This window comes from Pinus tabuliformis, chromosome 2_2 (genome assembly GCF_031772625.1).
Source record: "Pinus tabuliformis cultivar Carrire ecotype Pingquan chromosome 2_2, CPIR1, whole genome shotgun sequence".
In the NCBI taxonomy this organism is placed as follows: Eukaryota; Viridiplantae; Streptophyta; class Pinopsida; order Pinales; family Pinaceae; genus Pinus; species Pinus tabuliformis.
Window position 1 is genome coordinate 1,204,250,912 of NC_142300.1, and position 21,416 is coordinate 1,204,272,327.

The window sequence follows — 21,416 nt, forward strand, 5'->3', positions numbered from 1 at the left end:
ATCTTATCCCCAGCAACATCACCAAAAATGTTGCTACACAAACTTGCAGGCATAGTAAATAAACTAAAGCTATAGGGCACAACAACAATTCGGGACAAAGGCCCACTGTTACCACACCCTATGTCCCCTTATTTTCTCGGATTTTCCCTGACGGGAGGAGTCCTAGTATCCCTCACTTGTGATTAATATGTCTATAATAAGATTCAAAGTGAGGCAAGGATGGCTCATTCAATGGAAAGGTTCAATTAAAGTGCGATGAGTAACACATGCAAAAAATTCCAATAGTGTTTGATGTTTCAAACCATTCACATTAATTAGGGCGCATTTAATCACCATAAGAAAATTATTCCATGCATTAAACATTCATCAAAATAGAAATATAGCATCATATAGAACTTACAAGATAAAGAGGAATATATCCATCAATGAATTTGCCAAAGAGAAGATCCAAGAGAGATAGTGAAATTCTTCTAAACACCAAAATGCATTTAATCATCCAAAATCATACCACAATTTGGAGGCCAAAAATCCTCTAATGAGGTAGTCGAAAATCCTAAATGTGATTATCCAATACAAATGAGGCCTCTCTTATTTATATGAGGCTCCTCAAGTTCGATTTAGCCTAATTAAGCCCCTAATAATATTTTAATGTGTAAAATAACATGTCTTTGGTGACCAACCCACCAAATATTTACTAAAGTGAATGATAAACCATCCCATGAGGGCTGAAATAGTGAAAAATGGAGTAGCAAAGGTCGTTGGAAGACCAAGATAAGTCCTCAATGTGCTTATGATGAAAGTGAGGACCTCAAACATTATGAATAAGAGGGGGATGCCCTCCAAATGCTGCCAAACATCTACAACCCCGTCTTGGGCTTGCTTTGTCAGCTACAAATGGATCTCATGGGTCTCCAAATCAATGTTTTAAAACTTCGACTCCGATTCTAACTCGGCCGAGGGTCGACTCCAACTCCGACTCCGACTCAGTATCGAATCAGTCGACTCGATTTCAATGACTCAGTCGTTGTAAAAAATACACTAAATATTTATTTTTTTTATAAAAGAACATAATTTTAAAGATTTTCATTCATGTTTCCAAACACACAGCATTAGAATACAGATAGAAGACAACATATGATCAAAGTAGGCTCATGAATATATCCATTATATCAAAATGGCACCCAGTGCACTGTCCAATACATACATGATGATGATATAGAGATCAAAACAAAAACACATAACCAAGCAGGCTAGAAATAGTGTTATCCTCCAAAATAGATTGTAAGTCATCAATGAACTAATACAAGGGTCCAAGAGTGTTCCTCACTCCATGAAAGTCCCAAAGTGCATGTGTACATCTTCAAAAGGTGCATCCTCCACCATATGTCATCTAGGAGAGACCCTATGTCACCCTTTTCAAGCATTTGAGTGACATGGCACCCCTACGGGTAAGCATTGGCATCAAAGAGGGATGTGCTAACCCTCCTAAGTCATCTCAATGATAACCATCCTCATTTGTGCTTTGGAAGAAGGCACTATCCACCAAAATAGGGTCAAGGCCAGCCAAGGGGCATCTTCAATCCATTTGGGCATATCATCAAATAGTCCAACATCCAAGCTTTTAAGTTTAGTGTTTTAGCATTTGGATGCTCATCAAGGGGTGTAGCATCACGTGGAATCAACTCAAGGTTCGATGCTCATCTTTGGAGGGCCAAGGTTGGGGCCACAATGTTAGGTTTGCTTTAAGAAAGGGGCAAAGAACCTATTGGAAGGTTTTGAAGAAGAATGAAGCTATCCATTAAGGAATCTCTACTACATATGTGATACCACCTAAACAAACCTCTCAAGATCAAGCGAGATAAACTTATTTAGGGACAAAAAAACCGTTAAAATAACATCGTGAAAACCTTGGAGTCCCCCAAAAGCAAAAAAATTAAAAAAAGATCGTTGTTTTTTAATTCACGAGCCACTGTCATCCAACCCGGCCGAGTAGGCTCAGACTCACCCGAGCTGGCCGGGTTATTACTGAGCTGACCGAGTTGTTAGACAACACGACCGGCTTGGTAATAACCTAGCCGGCCAAACTGATTCACTGGCCGAGTCGACCCAGTGAAGCCTTGACTCGGACCAACTTGGCTGAATCGGTTCTGAGCTGGCCGAATCTTAAAACACTGCTCCAAATGGCTCAATATCATGTTGATGCTCCACCAATGAGAGCTAGATGATGATACATGCCCTGCCATGTCTCTTTGGATGAGACAAAACCTCCCCTTGGCCTTGGATCAGCTGCCAAGTGTCGGGTGCAATGCATGGTCGGTTGGAAAACATGGTCCAAGTGCACCATCATCTTTGTATGGTTGGGCCACGAACAAGCAACGTGGTGGTGCTGAAGAAGCCCATGGTGTTGCAATCAATGCTTTACAATGTTGGATGCCCATGGCTCTCAACCAAGATTAGTTGGGAGCAGGAGCAAGAGCAAGAACGGGAGCGACCTTTTCAAAAGCTCCCAGTTCGGGAGCAAATTTTTAGGTAATATAATATTTTTATATATTTTGATGCATATATGTCAACAAAAAGCATGTAGAATGATGAATTAGATATAGAAAGCATAAAAACATGGATTGACCCATATAACATCAATTATCTAGAAGTTATAATCTCCATCAACCACGTCCACAAGTTAGTAACATACAACATATTGATTCTCATGATTCATCAATATTAAAGTCTCAAGCTTTAAAATTCAATATATAACATTTATCATCATTGATAACTAAAGTTGTAACTTGTACTTGTAACCATTACCATTACCAAGTAACCAAACAATAACAAACAATATCTAACATGAAATGAAATGTTTCAACTTTCATGAAGCATCATATTCATAATTCATTACCAATGAGTTATAATTGCCAACTTCAAACTTCAAACTTAAATTGTCATATATTGTTTACAAAAAATATCTTAATAAATATGAAACAGTCAACAGTTGTAAAAACTACTAGAAGGTAGAAAAAACAATTAAATCTATTATCTATTGCTAATGCTTGGGCCTCTTGTTGCCACGACAAATGTCTAATTTTTGAGAGGGTCGTGGTGATCTACTCGTGATCTACTGGTGATCTGCATAGTCGGAGGACCAAAACCAAAAGGCACATGACCTCCATGTGAGGATGTAGGCACATGACCTCCACGTGAGGATGTAGATGTAGACAGAGGTGACGGTAGCAAAGGCAAAGGTTAAGGAACTCGAGCACTGCTACTAGATGATGGGGGTGGCATGGTTGTTGTTGCTTCTTCATCATCTTTCGAAAGTTATGTTTCCAATTCTTCTAGAGGTAGAGGCACCATCTGTTGAGAAATCAATGCTTATAGGAATTAGGGTTTGATTCCTCTTTCTTGATAATTACTTGTGAACTAAGTTGGCTTCTTTTGCTTCTTTATTAGTTTATCTTTCATCAAGCAAACACCAAAGTATATGTATATGAAGACCACAAGAACAAGAGACACAAGATATGGGCACTCAGCCAGGGCAAAATCCCTTCAAGGGGGAAACCCAGTCCAACTCTTCCACTACTAGATTCAAATCAAGATGAGACAATCCAAGACCTCTTAGACCTAGACAAAGACCTCCTCCAACCACCAAGTAAGCACTTCCTTCCAATAGATGATCCCTGTCAGAGTCTCCAAGTGACAGCTTCCCAGTAGCAACTATAGTCCATAATTTTGGCCCCCAGCAATAGATTTTCAGCCCCCATCAACAAATTTTCAGCCCCCAACTTCAGAATTTCAGACCAGCAGTAGATTTAGAATTTCAACCCCAACAATTGTCTAGAATCTTCGCACGTGTGAGAGATGGCCCAGGAACTCGTTTTAGGTCTTCCCAGCTTCTTTCATCCTTCTATAGCTACTTCACTCTCTTTTCCTGCTTCTCTTCCTTATAGATCGAACTTGATGAGGGACTGCTCCAAATAGGTCGAACTGCCTCTCTATATATAGCCTTTCTAATGGGTTGAATTGCCCTAATGTAAGTCGACTTCATGGGGACAAGGCCGACTTGGTGTGGAGGTGACAAATAACCTTTTTAACTCAAAAATAATTCTTTTTACATGATACAAAAACCCAAGAAGGGTCTAATATAAATGACAGTGACTCTCTTGACTCAAGACAAAACCTAGAAGGCTTCAATGGAGGATTTGACCTAGAAAACATTGACCTAAGCATGAAACCCATGCTTCAATAAGTCGTTTTCTTTAATAATAAAATTTCTTTTGACAACTACACTTATGAAGACTGACACTAGTTACATTCTTCAATGCTATCCTCCAAATTATCTTTCTCTAGGTTGTTGTCCCAAGTTGTATATGATGTATCAACTTGAGCGCAATCATAATAATGACTCAACAAACTCAAGTTGTAGTGCACATAAACCAAGCTTTCTGCATAATTTTCATTGAGTTTGTTTCTTCTCACATTACGGATGAAGCTATAGGTGCTACAACACCTCTCAGAAAAAGAAGTATTTACAACCTATGGAAGCACTTTTTTTGCCAATTTTGGCAAAAGTCCCTAGCCGCCATATGCATCCCACAATGTGATAGCATCAAATTTGTCCCTATCTTCTATTGCATGCAAAGAACCAAACACTCCAGTGCTAGTGAAGTATCTTCCTAATTCAAGACACAATCTAGCACACTCCTCCCTGTCAAGGACTAACTTGTCATATTGTCATATACCCATTTTGAACCTCTGTATTTTTATGGGGTTTGGCCCTAACCCCACCCCCAGGCACAGGTTTGCCCAACCAAGCTGGAGAGTGGTATTTTGGTGTAAGGATATACACCAAGGCATGTAGTGGAACATTAAGTTTATCCCAGCGTGCACACATGAATTTGTGAATAATATCATACTTGGGATCCTTTTCATAAACAATATCCTTTATTTGCCCTAACACGTTATCCATCTACTCATACACCTCCCCAATCACTACTACATCTATATCTGCAAAAGGAACCATATTATAAATGGGCTTGGTGAATTGCAAAACTTACCTTACACATGCCGAAAACATACCATCAAGAGTGGTGTACTCCACCTCTTCAAAACCTTGTTTGTCAACTACGGTTGGAACCCTGTCCCTTAATACCTGCCAGTGTTGACTTGATACAGTGCTAGCCAATGACTCTCTCACCTTCAAAAGGCGCCTAAATGTGAGGTAATAGCTAGAAAATCTAGTCTTCGCAATCTTCAACAGCTCCAAACTTGAGTGACTGCGGAAAAACCTATGGGCATTGCTATGATTAGTAATAAATTTTATCATTCTCTTACCTCTCTTGTACAAATCACCAATCCATCTATATTGAGGTTGTTTGTTCTTAATAATATCAGGCATCAAAAGGTTCATTGCCCAAACCAAAATATGTTGGGGTATCTATCCTCAATAATTGCTCTCGATGCCTTACTATTAAAAGAATTATTAGTGATGACTTGGAAGACATTGTATGGCTCAATTCTTTCAATTGTTTGAAGTAATGGTTCTACAATGTTGATGGCAGTCTTGAACTTTTCTAAGTAATCATATGTTGAAAAGAATACGGCGCCACTAGTAGACACAGCAAGAACACTTATCAATAGCTTGCCTTTTACATTTGTCCAACCATCAGATACAATGGATACCCCATGGTCGTTCCAAGAACTTGTCATTTTACCCAAACATTGTGTTACTTTTACTTTTTCATTATCAAGTCCCACGATTCTAGCTTTGTCATACCCAGGGTTGTTGTATCCCTTAGGGGCATCATTAATTGCGAAAACCATTTCATGCCAATAAGGTGAGCAAAGAACATTGAAAGGTATCCCACATGCATAGAGAAACCGGTAAATTTTTTAATCCACATCATTCCTACACCCTTCGCCAAGGAAATCTGATATGGTTCTACGCCTTAAAGGGATGTTTGTTCCTATGCCTCCATATCCACTGGCATGGGAGGATGTTGATGGATTTCTTAGTCTATGTGATTCTGGGCTAGTAGTGTCATGTTCAAAGTCACCCTTTGATCCTTTAGATTTGTATTAGGTTTCCTCCTCTTCCCTTGTGTATTTGGCTCTTTGATGTTGTGACACACTTCCACAAGTTTTTTTTCCTATTTGTTTATTTCCATCCCATGGCATTTTCCCACCTAGATGCTTTATGGCATGAGTGTATGAAACTGTCTAAGTATTTTTGCAATGGAGACATGTAAATTTAGTGGTTCCACCCGCTTCCCCTCCTTCAGGCCTAGAAACATATTTCCACAATGGGGCTTGGTCTGATTTGGTTTTTGTGCCCTCATTATCTCCACTCTCCTCCTCCTCGTCCTCCTCACCAAGATACTCCTCCCCTCCAGGGTCTTCTATTAAATTTTGGTATGTTCTATGCTTAGAGCAATTTACTTCAATTTTCTTATTAGCTCAACATCAATATCCATATTAGCAATCACATTAGCATGATAGTAAAATGCAAATAGAACACAAACATAAACAGCAGAAGAAGGGCCAAGACAAGAGGACACAAGATGTGGCACCAGCTAAGGCCAACCCCAATGTGGGGAAACCCTTGATCAATTCTTCTTATATTCTTCAATAGTTCAACAGAGAGAAAGAGATAGAATATAATGATTTGAAGTCAACACTTGACTTGCCAAATAGGAGATCAAAGATCTTCTCCGTAATGATGACATAATGAGGTTGCAAATCTGATACCAAACATTGAAGATTTGCAGCAGATGATAAGCCTAGAACAGCTCAACCAATTACCCAAAATAGTGAAGCTTTCCTTCCATAAAACTCTCCTTCCTTTGTTGCTTCACTGATCATGTCAAGGCTGCCCATATGGCATCTTATATACGCTACAAGGACTGGTGCATATCTTGGCAAACCTGATCATTGGTAAGGCCACAAACTCAGTGTGCTACAGCACCCTAAACACACCTTGCAGTCCACCTATTTACTGCGGATAGCCTTCATACAATCCTCCAATGATACGCTTCCTTATAGCGCCTGAACCTAAGTTGCACAAAACACCGAAACATTTCGAAGTTTCCGAAACAAGTACATTTAGAAACGTCACCTCCCAAAAATGGAAACGTTGGCTGAAACGCAATATATGTTTATATATATAAAAATAAATTTATAAATAAGTGAATAACACATTATCTTGCAAGAAAAAAGGTAATAAGACCCATAGATGACAATTTAGAAGGAAAACCAAGTCTATATTAACTCTCATAGATGATTACATAATGGTCGAGTTTTGGTCAAGTTTCAATCGAGATTCAAAGTTTTGGGTACGAGTACGACCCAAAACGTCGAGTTCCTAGAAGTTTCGTGCAAAATAGGCCTAAATGCAACACTTAAATAGGCCTCCAACTGCTGGCTACAGCCTGCGGCCTAACCCAGCAATGGAATGAGACTTAGGTCTCCTCGATTAGTGCCTCAATCAGCCCTTAAGCAACCAGACTTAGGCTCCTCTTTACAACGGATTCTTTTGTCCAGCAAACTGAGTTCAGGTACAACTCGATCATGCTCAAACAACCCTGAAATGGGCCACACGACAACCTAAAGCAATGAGGTTTTATTCATTATGATGGCGGCTAGGTGACTGTAGTTAGGTTGTGTATTAGGCCTCCTTCTGGACTGCAACTAAGCCTTCTTTTGACTGTTGTTAGGACTGCCTTTGACTAGCGGATTATGTCTCCTCTTGTAGTTGTGTATTAGGGTCTAGTTGCTACAAAATAGGATCACTCTCTAGCTATGAATTAGGGCTCAATACACTACAGACTTAGGGCACCTTAGGAAAGCATATAAGGGCCTCTTTGAATAGCAAATAAGGGTCACCCTTAACTGCAGATTTAGGGCACCTCTTGACCTACAGTTAGGGCACTTTGGAACAGCAGATAGGGTTCTTTAGAACTGCGATAAGAGGCTCTTTAGGACAGCAACTAGCTCCCTCCTTGACAGCATATGGGAGCCTTCTCTTGACTTCATTTGGGGCTAGGGTTAGATCTCCTTTAGGGCAACGTATAGGTCTCTCCTTGGGTCTGTAATTAGGGCTCCTTCCTTCACTACGTCTAGGGCTTCTCCCTCTTGATCTCTCTAGCCACAAAAACCAAAAACGAGTGGAGAGAGATCTTAGGAGAAGTGTGTGTGCAATATGACTTGAAGACCTCTTCTATTTATAATAAAACATTGAGGATAAGTTGGGGTAATTTGGTTGTTGGCTGACCTTGACAAATTGTCAAATAACATAAATAAATTCATATCAAAATGAATACATGACGAAATCAGATGATCTTTAGATCAATCACACACCTCTCGACAAAAGGAATCCCAGAAAAATATCAGCTGCCATAATTAAGAAGGACCACATGGAGTTTGGCCCTAGTTGCCAATTTTAACATTTTCAAATCCACCACTACCCACTTGTTTATCCTCTTCATCAACCCTCCTCCTCACCAAGGTACTCCTCCTCTCCAGGGTTTTCAAATCCACCACTACCCGCTTCTTCATCCTCTTCATCAACCCTCCTCCTACTCTCCAACACCATAATAACAAAAAAATGAACCAACATTAAGAGAATCCCAAGCCATATAGCCATGATGTTTGAAATTTTAATTCTTTGAAGTTTGGTGGAGTTATAGTTTCTTGCTTGCAATAAAATGGAGGAATGGAAACGGGAATGGGAAACTTGAAAGAGAGAAGAGAACATTTTTATATAACCATGAATATATAAAAAACACAAATGCTAGATTAAAGTCTAGATCCTACATCTTAGGCCTTCAATCCCAAGCTCCAATCTCCCTTGCAAGATCCTCAAGCTCCCCAGCAACCCTCTCAATCTTCCTCCTCAACTCAAGCTCCAATTCAAAAAGCTCTCTCTTGCTCTCTCAATATGTAAAAGGTCAATTGTGGGAGGGGAGGAGGGCATTTTATTCCTTTTGGCCCCTCCCCTCTCTCCAAAACATTGCCACAGTCGCCCCCTATTCGCTCACGGGGAGTGAATATTTTTAGGCGGGAGAGGATGGGAACGCTCGCTCCCCGGTCGTTCCCACCTAAAAAAATTCGCTCTGAGAGCAAATGGGAGGGGTTAGGGAGCGAACGCTCCTCGACCACTCACTTATTTGCTCCCGAAAAAACTAGGAGCAAATATGTTTTAAGGAAGCGCGCTCCTAATGTCGCTCTCAATCCACTCCAGGAGCGGGTTTGGGGGGGGTCATTCCCCCGTAACCCTGCTCTCAACACTCACCCTACAAGTGCCATTGTGACCCTCTAGAGGACTTGGATCCCATATAGGGAGACCAAGAACAAGATGAAGACCCACCTGCAATCCTCTATAAGATCCAATGCATCTCCTCACCTTCTAGTACAATAATTCATTAGTATAATTGAGTAAATAAGCTTGCTAAGCAAGGGCAGAAGTGGGCACTTCATGTCGAAGAATCTAGGGCAATTAGGTGTAGTGTGATTCTTCTTGACTTGATAACAATTTGTGGCGTCTTTTTTTTACTTTTTCTTGTTAGCTTAATCTTCTTCTTCTTATCATTAATGTATGTGTGTGTACTTCATCAAACCGCTACCAAAAACAGAAGAACACAAGATGCTCTCTTGAGAGGAAAACCCTTCGGTAAATTTCTCTTATTGATCAATGCCAAACCCTAGACCCTTGACAAGAATATCCTCCAAGCACAAGTCAAGTCCTTTCTCCTTTCTACACTTTGTTCCCCAACACTTAGTCTTTCTTCTTCCGGCACTTTGCTTCCCAACACTTCATTCTCCTTCTTCGTTCTTTGACTGGAGATAGACCTTGCTTATTAGAGCTCTAGATGAAATGTTTTTATTCTATACTTAGTGATGTCCTTTACTTGTGTAGACACCTTTCTCTTGATCAAACAAGATTCTTCTTGAGATGTATATGTAGACTGAAGTGACTATACAACAGCCCTAGATTCTCGCATGTGTGGTAGGTAACCTTGCAAATTAGGGTCCTTTCACCTTCACTTGAGAGAGCCTTTCCTTCGCTTGAGTAGGAGGCCTTATAGGCCTAACTTTCTAGCCCAACCAAAGATGAACATGTGACTGTGATCTTGCTGCTGATATAACCGCAGACTGCCCTTCCTTTTCTCACATGTGTGACTGTATTTTGCCCCTAGAAACAGCCTCCAACCTTCGCTTATACTTCCTCTTACTTCGTTGCACTAGAGGCTCCTTGTCTTCGTCCTATTTCGTTCTTTTCTTGGCTCCTTGACTTCATTGATTTCAAAGATGATTTCATGACGTTATGAGGGAGTAGATAGCCTCTATATATAGAGGATTGTCCCTCCTTTAGGCCGACTTGAAGGTCGACTTGCTGACTGTAGGCCGACTTGACTTATTTTCTTCAGATGGCTTCTTTTGATGGTGCCATTGCTTGGAGGAGACTTGACTTTGCTTGGAGGTGTTTTCTTTGACTCTAATACATACATATACCTAGTGTAACATGCCCTAAAGGTCTTCAACATAATTCTTTTGACTCTTTGACTCACCTATAGCAATTTAACATGTGCTAGACCTATTTCAATGAGCAAGAAATTCATTGACATAAATTATAAAAATAATATTTCTTTTCTTGAATAAATACAAATATCAAAAGTACATTTGTGAAGACCGAACCTAATTACATTTCCTTCAATACTTCATAGCAGCATGCCCTTCCAAATGGTTTTGAACATGTACTAATGTTACCATTCTCAACAAGGGAGTTAATGAAGAACCCTACTAGGTTAATTCAACCTCTAAGGGAATGACAGGTCCATGGTACATCCATTAGACGGCAAGTGTCATGTGAACTAATGGTGAAACAGAGTGGGGCAAGAGAGAAGAATCCAGACCACATGCCATGGTACAAGGGTATGATAAAGGAGGCCCGCACCTTGGGTGTATGAATGTAAGAGGGAGCAATCATGGTACATGAGTTACCCCGGCGTTTGTTTTCCAGCATTTTTCATATGCCGTTTTCCTTTTATTGATCTTTCTTCATTTTACTACTCGGGGCTCAAGGAGATGAGAGCATGATGTGTAAGATATAACAGTGAATCCCCCCTTAAGGTTAGGCAGTTCATTGCCCACTAGGAGATGGAACAATCATGGGTTCCTTAATGATGTCGAAGGCACTCATAGGGGCCCTTGGAACTAGGGTGATGGCCATAGTGATAAGGGGTAGAGCTCATGTTTTCCTTTAGCCCACGCGCTAAATTCTTTTGTCTTGGCCATCTTTTGCATTTTGTTGTACATTTCCTATTGTATGTGGCCATATTATGCTTTTATTTTTCTTTTTAGTTGCATCAACCTCCAGGGCATCGTTCTAGGCCCGACCCAAGGTGTGGACAAGGGGAGGGGGTGGCTAACACCTTGTGGACCCAATGGGCAAATGTGGACCCAAATGGAGAAAGATGTCAAAAGGGTTGTAATGAGCGGAGGGGAGTGAGATATATGGTGTCGTAAAGCATGACCACGCAACAAAAACCAAGGTTTCACATGTAGTGTCACTCCTAAAGCTAATAGCTCATAGAGGAGATCCCATGGAACTAGGATCCAAGATTAACCCCCAAGATGAGGTAAGAGAATGAGAATACAAGTCAAAGCACATTCTTTCCGCCGAATCCCCCCACTAATCCATGCCCAAAAGTGCCCAAGAAAAGCAAGCATAAGCGCCCAATTACCTAATGAAAAATCATACCTTCGGGGTAGGAAGGCCCACCTTCAAACATACGATCATAACAGACGAGAAACAGCACATAATGACTGGCTCAGGCGGCAGAGAAAAATAGCACATCGAGCTATCAGGTGGCTACAGAAGGTTGTTGGTTGTCAGATGAAAACAAATCCAAGAGAATTTCTCCTATAGGGGTCACCCACAAGTGGTGTGTAACAAGCGTCTTTGTTGATGTATTGTTGATTCAGAGATGGATTGCATTTGCACTCAATGCTATTTTGGTTATATGCATTAGTTGTGTATTGAATTTGTATCGGTATCATCAAAATGTATTATATATTTCATATTTTGTGTAAAATTCACTAATTTTTTATATTTTTTAAAACATATATAACATGTCCCCCATCATGTTCCAGGCAGTCGTCGTGTCACGTGTTGGATACTTGTATTTTCATATCCTACGTGTCCCATGTCCCTATGTCAAGGACTTAGCTACAAACACTTTTGTAATTTTTAGCTTGATAATGGCATGATCATATCAAATTGTCTTCGCTGTCACATCATAACTTCATAGCACTTCTGTATACCAGATGCATTATTCAACTCATTGTTTTTCCTGAAAAATACTGAGATGAACAAAAGCCCCACAAAAATAAGAAATATTTTCCCATGTTTTCTGATGCTCAACATATGTTATAACCTAAGCACGGGAGACATGCCACTAGGGGATCCCATGTCTTGCATCACAAATGTTGAACACGAGTTTGGCACTCTTCCTGTCACATGTGTCAAACACAGATTCCATTGGACATGTGTCGAACATGAGTTTGGCATATGTCTTCTTCACAAGACACATGCTAAGCTTGTGTCCAAAATGTTCCCTGGTTGTGTCTCAAGTTTATCCTTTTAGGACACATGCTCCATCAAAGAGTACTGTGCAAGCTCTAAAATGGTGATCTGTTTCCTGATGATATGTGTTTGGACAGTAGTGTTGAGTTGGCATTAGCAAACTTGGGATGTGATTCCTGATGATATGGGTTTCAACTCTAGACAAAAGAGTTGAGTTGGCATTCACCAACTTGGATCTTAATGAACTAGTGCTAGAGCCGTTCACTTCTGATGATGGTGATCCTGTTGATGGGTCATCCTCCATGCCAGAAGATGCACCAATTTGATTGTATATAGAGGAGGAGGACGGAAAGGATGGAGGACAGAACAGTGGCTATGATGCTTATCTTGATGATTCTAACATGGATGAGGACTACTGAAAGTCACGAGCTATTAGATTCTTCCATCTACAGTTCTAGTATCTGCTGTATTTTCCATTGGCATTCCAAAATATAGTAGCAGTGACTCAGTCCCTATATAATACATTTTGATTTTGATGACTTAAAGATAAAACTGCAGTGTTTGGCTCTAATTCATTGTGTGTTTGTCTTCTGATCATTATTGATGTAGTACTAAGTAGTAACTAGTTGTATGATTGAATTTGTATCATCATCATGTAAATGTTCTAGTTTCTAACTTCCGACAAAATTTGAACTTTTTTGTCTACATTTCATCTTTATATGTGTGATTTCTTATATATATAGAGTGTCTTCTTTGTCTTCTTTCCTGGGTTGCTGTGTCTCGGGTCAAACACTCATGTTTCCATGTCCTCCGTATCCCATGTCATCGTGTCTTGTGACTCAGATTACAAAACTTCAAAGCAAACAATAATTTACTCTCTTCCAACTTTTGGTAATAGAATCATTATTGGTATCAGTTAATTTCAAGCAAGCAATCAAATGGGCTTAAAAAGTGTGATTCGTAATGTGTATAAAACATACTGTTCCATGTCAATGATGATTCCAGAATTAAAATGCCGCTCCATTAACCTCCACATTCCTGACTTTGGTTTCCTGAAAGCATCACCTGTTCCTTCTATCCCACAAGCTACAAAGACCTGACATCAGAAGCCAGCATCATTGCATCTCATCTTTATCATCAGAATATACATCCAACACAAACAGGAATGATCTTTCTAAAAATCTATCCAGAAAAAATAACGGACCAAGTAATGACAGTTTCAAGACATTAACAAATCACATGAATCACCTGCATTGGCACCTTTACTCGATTAATGAATCCTTCTAGCCGTCCAAGCTTTGAGTCTACTGCCTTTTGCCTACTATTTTTCCACCGATCAATGTTTGACTCATTTGTGAAGATCACCTGCTTTCCATTAGATCAAGTAATACTAGCATTTTACTGACCATGCCAACTATAGAACCTTAGAAATGGAAATCTAAAAACACAATCTACACTAAGTAGCAAGAACATGAATAAATAAAACAGAGACTCAAAAGTGGAATCCTGGAAGTGGTAGATTTCACTTGTACTTTATTAAAATAACCTTTACAATAGAAACCACAGATACTGATTTTTTAGTGTTCTACAGCAACTGAGTTCCAGCATTGGCTTTTGCAGAGTCTAAAACAATTCTCACCCCTTTCAGGTAAAAAAGAAAATAGGGAGACTAATAACATCTGGTTTTAACAAAGAAATTTCCATGAATAAACTCTTGCAGGAAAATTGAAACAGAATAACAAGGTTCAAACTAACAAAATTAATGCACCCACAATCTACACTAAGTAGCAAGAACATGAATAAATAAAACAGAGACTCAAAAGTGGAATCCTGGAAGTGGTAGATTTCACTTGTACTTTATTAAAATAACCTTTACAATAGAAACCACAGATACTGATTTTTTAGTGTTCTACAGCAACTGAGTTCCAGTATTGGCTTTTGCAGAGTCTAAAACAATTCTCACCCCTTTCAGGTAAAAAAGAAAATAGGGAGACTAATAACATCTGGTTTTAACAAAGAAATTTCCATGAATAAACTCTTGCAGGAAAATTGAAACAGAATAACAAGGTTCAAACTAACAAAATTAATGCACCCACCAGTTTGTACCCTTTATTGTAGTAACTCTGCAACTTTTCAGGAATAGTAGAATAGAGGAGGGACCAAGCATCTGCTCCAACTCTGAAATAGAAATAATTATCCCAATATTTCAATTGCAAATACCTTCTCAAAATAATGTGGTTTCAAAAACCAGCATGAAATCTCAAAATTTTTAAATTTTGAATCTGACAGAAAAATAAGCAAACAAATATATATCCTTAATTTATCTGAACAAATTGCAGAGACAGCTCTACTTTGTATGGTCTTGATGAATGAGCTATGATGGTCAGCTCCTAAGCATGCTTCATGTTAGATATCTTGTATACATGTACACAAAAGCAAGGGTATTACTGCATCAATCATAAATAGCTCAAATTCCTTAGAGCCTTGACATCATTATACACGAAATGTCAGAAACATGTGGCCTTCAGGTAAACATCACATTTTGGTAGGAGAGACAAGATCTATAGATCTAACCCCTGTACTAACTTAATAGGTCTGCATTAGGGTATTGTCAAATATGCATTGTATATTCTATGGATCATTCTCTGTGTCCTGCAACCACAACCTGATATGCTTATACTATATAGAATATAAGCATGTCAGCATCGTTGCCTCAAAATCTAGCAGGTCTTCTGAGGGGAACTCACAAGGCGAGAGCTAGACCAAGTGACAACACTATGAGGTGTGGCCTACTGCCACCACAGCCACTACCCCCTGCTCTTTAGTGGAATTTAATCACAAGGAAGACTTCCCTATATTGGATCACCTAATAGATATATCTAATCTAAGACTTGGAGGTGACAAGGATAGGCTTAGGAGGGATACTAAATTTAATAACAAGGCTCAGCTAGCTCAAACAAGGCAATATCTAACCTCAAGAAGCCTATCTAAGGCACAAAGCGATCTAGGGATTTAGAATAGGCAAGATCAACAAGCTTACCTAGGATTAAAACACTAACAAAAAGGCTTGAAATAAATGAGTATGATCAATTTCAAGCACAACAAGCCCCAAGTTGAAGCCTAGGGCAAGACTAGTGCTTACCTAGAGCCAAAATTTCCTAGAGCAAACGACTTCAGCCCTAGAATAGAAGAATTAGCCACAGGAACAAGATGATTTTGAGGCAATGACTTCACAACCACGTGTTGAACCCTTCCATAAGGCAACACATCAACGCTGGTTGAATTTTAACCCTGAACCTGTTGAAAAATATAGGGCACCATAAGTCAGGAGATTTCTCTTCTTGATAATTGCTTATGATATACTTTTACTTCTTGGATTATGATCTTCTCTTTGTTGTGTTATTATTGTCTTCTTATCATCAAGACAATTACCAAATGAACAATAGAAGACAAGAGACATACTATGCAGGCTTATCAGCCTGGGCCAAAACCTCTCACTCTTTGAGAGGAAAACCCAATCAGAAATCCTTCTTATAGATCTTCAATTGACGAATACCAAGACTATGACAATGACCCTTGACACTAGAGTCTTCCCAAGACCATTCACTAGCCTCCTAGATGTTCTTCCTCTTCCCTTTCTTGGCTTCCTTCTCGAGTCTCGAACTACTCTTCTCGGCTTCCTAGAGAATCTCAGTCCCTTCACCACACTGCTCTTCTCGGCCTCAGTAGAGAATCTTGGTCTCTTATGTTAACCCTATTCCAGAAACTCTAGAACACTCTTCGCTCCTTGATTAGTCTCTTCACTTCTCCTCGGCTTCCTATTGCGAGATTCTATACCCAAACAAGGTCACTTAAATGTAGCAGCAAGTTCTTCAACCTTCTCTCTATGCCCTCGAACCTGCTTTCTAAGCATGTGGGAGAGTATACAAGCCCAAATCAGAATCCCAGAAGAATCCCTTCCTTCATTATCCTTCCTTTGTTCTTCGCTTCTCTTGTCTAGTCCTTTCTTCACACTTATGCTTGTAGGTTGAACATTTCCCTTACCTATTTTGAAAAACAGTCTTCAAAGTAGGTTGTGAGATGGAAGCCAGCAGGAAGCAGACAGTGGTCTGATTAATGATACCTCCCCCTATGTTCCAACCACCCAGTGCCTCTAACACCGCAGATACTGTGGCTCTGACTACTGCAAGGTCACTGTGTTAACCACTAAAAAGGGTTGAATCCCTCAAACTAGATGAAAAGGGTTCTCCTAAAAGTCTTATGCTTGGATGTAAGTTATTAAGTGCAAAACTAAAAACAGAATGCTTATGCAATGATTATGAGTGAAGTTACTTGAGTCAAGATTGTTTAAGTGTTTAAGTACTTAAGTTATGATCACTCTTTATGACAATAGTTCTTAACAATAATTAGAAGACAATCTTAAAACAAGATAAGTGCTTAAGGATACAAGTGCTAATAAGAAATGAATCCACGAGATATTTCAACCAATTAGCCAATGATCAATAAGAATTATTCAAAATGTTCTTATCACAATGCCAATTAGATTTCAAATGCCAAAGCAACTTATACCATCAACAAGATCAGAAATTTAGAGCTTAAGTGTATGAGTGATTTAAGTGTAAAATTCAGAAATTCTTGTAACTTAAAACAAGACAAGAAAATGTTAGATCTCAAATATCCAAATCAGAAGTAACACTTCAGAAATTCCAGCACTTATTAGTCTTATGACAGCAGTAAAGAAATCACTTTAGATCATGAAATTTACCAAGCATATGAAACAAAACAAAACAAAAATCAATTTGTTATCAAATGTAAATTTATGATTTTAGCCCACTTTAGGATGCAATATTCAAAAAAAATTCAAATCTGATCCACTTATTACAGCAATAAGAAAGTGTGACAGTAGTGAGAAATTTATAACAGCAGTGAGTTATTAGTGCCACAATATGCCCAAGAATTAGCTTGCCAAACAGAAAAGTTAGATTCTTAGACCTCTTATGATGCAAATTTCAGAATTATATCAGATCTGATATACCTTGTTACAGCAGTAAGCAAATCAGCAAATTAGTGAGTTAATGGTGCTACAACAAGTACTACTTCACACCCAAAACTTAGCAGAAAATTACCAAACTGAAAAATCTAGTTTTTGAGCCTTTTTAGGTGTATGATTCAAAAAATTTGCAGATCTAATTCAGTGATTTATGTAGAAAATTCCAGCAAGCAAAATTTTAGATCTAGGCTAGATCCTTGATGCCCAAATGGCCAAATCTTAGGAAAATTCAAATTTTGCAATTTTAGAGTTATTTTGACCAACTTAATGTGATTTTAGGGCTTATGTATGACTCTTATAATGATGAAATTACAGCAGTAGTAAAACAGTGAAAAAGCTAGGGTTTAAAGAGCAAACCCTAGGCGAAGGCCTTGAAAATCCTTTGGTCCAAATTTGTTGAAAATTTGGGATGAAGTTGCCACCTGAAAAAATAGTTTTTTTGAGGCCAAAACCTGCAAAACCACCAAGTATTCAGTCCAAAAAATTTAGAAATGGATTTAAGGCAAACTAGGGCTAGGCAAAGGCCAAAGAAGATGACAAAAGGAGGAAGGAGGCCAAGAAAAGGCTGAGAAAGTCAATGGCTATGGAAGAGAAGGGTAAAGAAGGCAAGAAATGCCCTAGAAGGTTTGACACGAGGAGGAAGCCCTCGTAGGGCTTGCAGCTAGGGTTGGAGGCCCTAAAGAGCTGTAGTGGGCCCCACAAGTGCCACGGCCTAAGGAAGGAGGTTCACAGAGGGTGGTTGAGGCCTCTATGCCTCATGACCAAACCTAAAAAGGCCTTAAAACCTGGACACAGGGGGCATAAGGTGAGTTGAGGCCCCTAGAGGCTATGGCTTGCCTCCAAGAGACTGAAAAGGCTAACGCAAAGCCTTCTTAGGCTGACGCAGTGGGTAGAGAGGGAGACGTTGGCCCTAGGAGGGTTGGATCCAAGCTCGGGAGGCCTAGAAAATGAAACCCTTGCTTCAGAAAAATTTAAAAATATAAAAATAAAAATTCTCTTGCAAATCTGAATTTTACCGCAAATTTTCAATGGTTGGCCTTGCAAAAAGATTCTAGAGACTAGATCTTACCCTCAAGGGCCTAGATCTAGCTCTATTCCAGCTTTTTCTCTTGATTTCACCTACACAAATAGATTCACTAACACCCAAAACCCCAAATATATAAGAATCTCAAAACCCCAAAACCCCCGTTAGCAAAAATAATTTATAAGTTTAAATTACAAATCTATTTACAAATATACAAGGGTTTTAAAAATAATTTTTTGAGAAATAATTTTTTTATGGATATTTTCCTATGTTGTTGGATCCGACAAAGGAAGGAGGAGTATTGTCGGATCCCCGGATCTGAACCAGATCTGAATCCGGAACCGCCAAAATACCTGTGAAATACGTATTTATTCGGATCTTGACCTTTTGGAAATGGCCAATGCTGTGAGGAAACAAATACCGATGGGGGTTGCCGGAACAACCCAAATGGTTTGCCGAAAAGTCACAAAAGTCGTTTTTTTTTTAGGTTTCGATTTTAGTTTTAGGTTTCGATTTTATTTTTCATAAAGTGTGGTCCATGCTCCCCTTTGTCAGCACTCAGCAGTCACAAACACCGGCCCCCCTGCTTCCTTTGTCGGCATTCACGCCCAAGCTCAACGTCGGCTCCCCTGCACACAACAATGTCGGCCCGCCTGCACACTGTCACCATCGACCCCCTGCTGCACACATCAATGCAGCGATTGAGGTTTACGGTCGGTTGTCTGTCGCCCAGTTGAAAGGTTGGTTGTCTGCCGCCTTAAAGAGTTTAACATTCAACAGGGAGGAATCGGCTTTAGCAAGGTAATTACTAATTACTAATTTTAATATTTCCTATAATGTTTAGTTATATTTAAATTATAATATGTAGTGTTTAGTTACATTTAAATTATAATATTTACTGTAGTGTACTGTAATTATAATATTTTTTTAGTGCTTAAGTTATTATAATATTTACAATATTTATTAGTGTTTAGGTAATTATCATATTTACTGTAGTTTTTAAATTTTTAATATTTACTGTAGTGTTTAGTTTAGCTATATTGTATGATGTACATTATAATGATATATAATATATGATATTAGCCTAATACTAGTGGTAATACTAGTTTAAAATTTTTTATTTTTTAGTGGTAATTTAACTCTAGGTTGTGGAATGGTGTTAATACTTGGGCTTTTGTGGACAATCTTTGAGCTCTATTTTAATTTTAATGTATTTTAATTTTAATTTTTTTAATGTATCTACTATTTAATTTTGTATTTTAATTTTTAATTGTTTATTGATAATATATTATAATTTGAATTTTATATGCAGTAACCAATAGAGTCTATACCATTATCATTATGGAACCATCACTGCATGAGCATAGTGAAAGGGAAATCATCAAAACATACCCAAAATCTCCTCTATGGCAATATGTGGAGATTATTGGAAAAAATCCCAGAGGTAGTTCACTTAAATGTAAGTGCAATGAATGTCAAGATATAAAAAATGGCTCATATCTTAGAGTGAATGCCCATCTCACTGATCAAACTAACACAGGGGTACAAGTATGCATCAGGCCAAAAGATGCAAATGGCAAACCTGGCCAAGGTTTGAGTCTTGGAAAAATGAAATCCTATGCATCTTTGCAAGAAGCTGTTAATAGGAAGCTCGCTAAGGGAAAACACCCTCTACAAAGCTCTACAACTAGGCCTCCATTTCCATCTAGGTCTACTGCCACATCTAATAAAAGGCCCACTCTAGGCCCTCTTGAAGCGTGTTTCAATAAACAAGGTAGAGTCATAGCTCATGAACATGTAGCATGTTGCATCTATGCAAATGGGCTAGCATTCAATTTGATGTGTTCCCCTTATTGGCAACAAATGATTAAGACAGTTAATGAAGCGCCAAAAAGGTACAAAACCCTGGATATGAAAAGGTTTGCACTACTTTGTTGGCATCAGAGAGACAATATGTGGATAGACAGCTACAGGCAATCCGAGATACATGGGCAGAAATAGGGTTGTCCATCATTTCTGATAGATAAAGAAACCAAAGAAACTGCCCATTAATTAATGTTGTCGCAGTATGCCCCCAACGGGCAATGTTTTTTAAGGTTGTTGATTGCAGTGGAATAGAGAAAGATGCATCTTTCATATCCACAATTCTTGTTGATGCAATAGAAAGTGTGGGGCAACATAATGTTGTCCAAGTCATTACGGACAAAGCACAAGTTTGTAAAGCAGCAGATTTGATTGTGGAGGATCGATATGATCACATATTTTGGACTCCATGTGCTATACATTCATTGAACCTTATGCTTGCCAAGATTGGTGAGATTGAATGGATTAATGAAATATATGTAGCATCAAAAGAAATCCAAATGTTTATAACAAATCATTCAATGTCCCAAGCCATTTATCGAGGTTTTGCAAAGTTGGAGCTACTGAAGGTACTTTTTTTTTATTAATATTATTTGTATTGGAAATTCTTATTTTTAATAACAAATTTATAAATAGTTTCTCATTTGAGATATGACTTTTTGAAACTTGTAGGTTGTTGAAACTCGTTTTGCCTCCCACACTATTGTCATAAAGAGACTTGTGGAGGTCAGACAAGCATTACAAGCAATGGTCATTGACTCTCTTTGGGAATCATGGAGAACTTCCACTTCTGATAGAGGGAAAAAAATCAAGTCCATCATTTTTGATGATGCATGGTGGGATAAGGTTCAATACCTTTTACGGTTCACTTAACCAATCTTGACCTTGATCAGGGCATTTGA

The 21,416-nt window shown here is 38.8% G+C and overlaps 1 protein-coding gene across 4 annotated transcripts in view; it reads right to left on the minus strand.

The window, feature by feature from the left end:
• LOC149197817 (phosphoesterase) overlaps positions 1 to 21,416 on the minus strand; it is a 418,111-nt gene that overhangs the window by 177,348 nt on the left and 219,347 nt on the right. For all 4 annotated transcript variants that reach the window (XM_089405981.1, XM_089405982.1, XM_089405980.1 and 1 more), the window contains 3 exons: positions 14,674 to 14,755; positions 13,826 to 13,942; positions 13,558 to 13,673 (listed from right to left, as the gene is read on the minus strand). In XM_089405981.1, the coding sequence (XP_089262107.1) occupies positions 13,558 to 13,673; positions 13,826 to 13,942; positions 14,674 to 14,755 (315 nt within the window). The remainder of the gene's footprint in view (positions 1 to 13,557; positions 13,674 to 13,825; positions 13,943 to 14,673; positions 14,756 to 21,416) is intronic.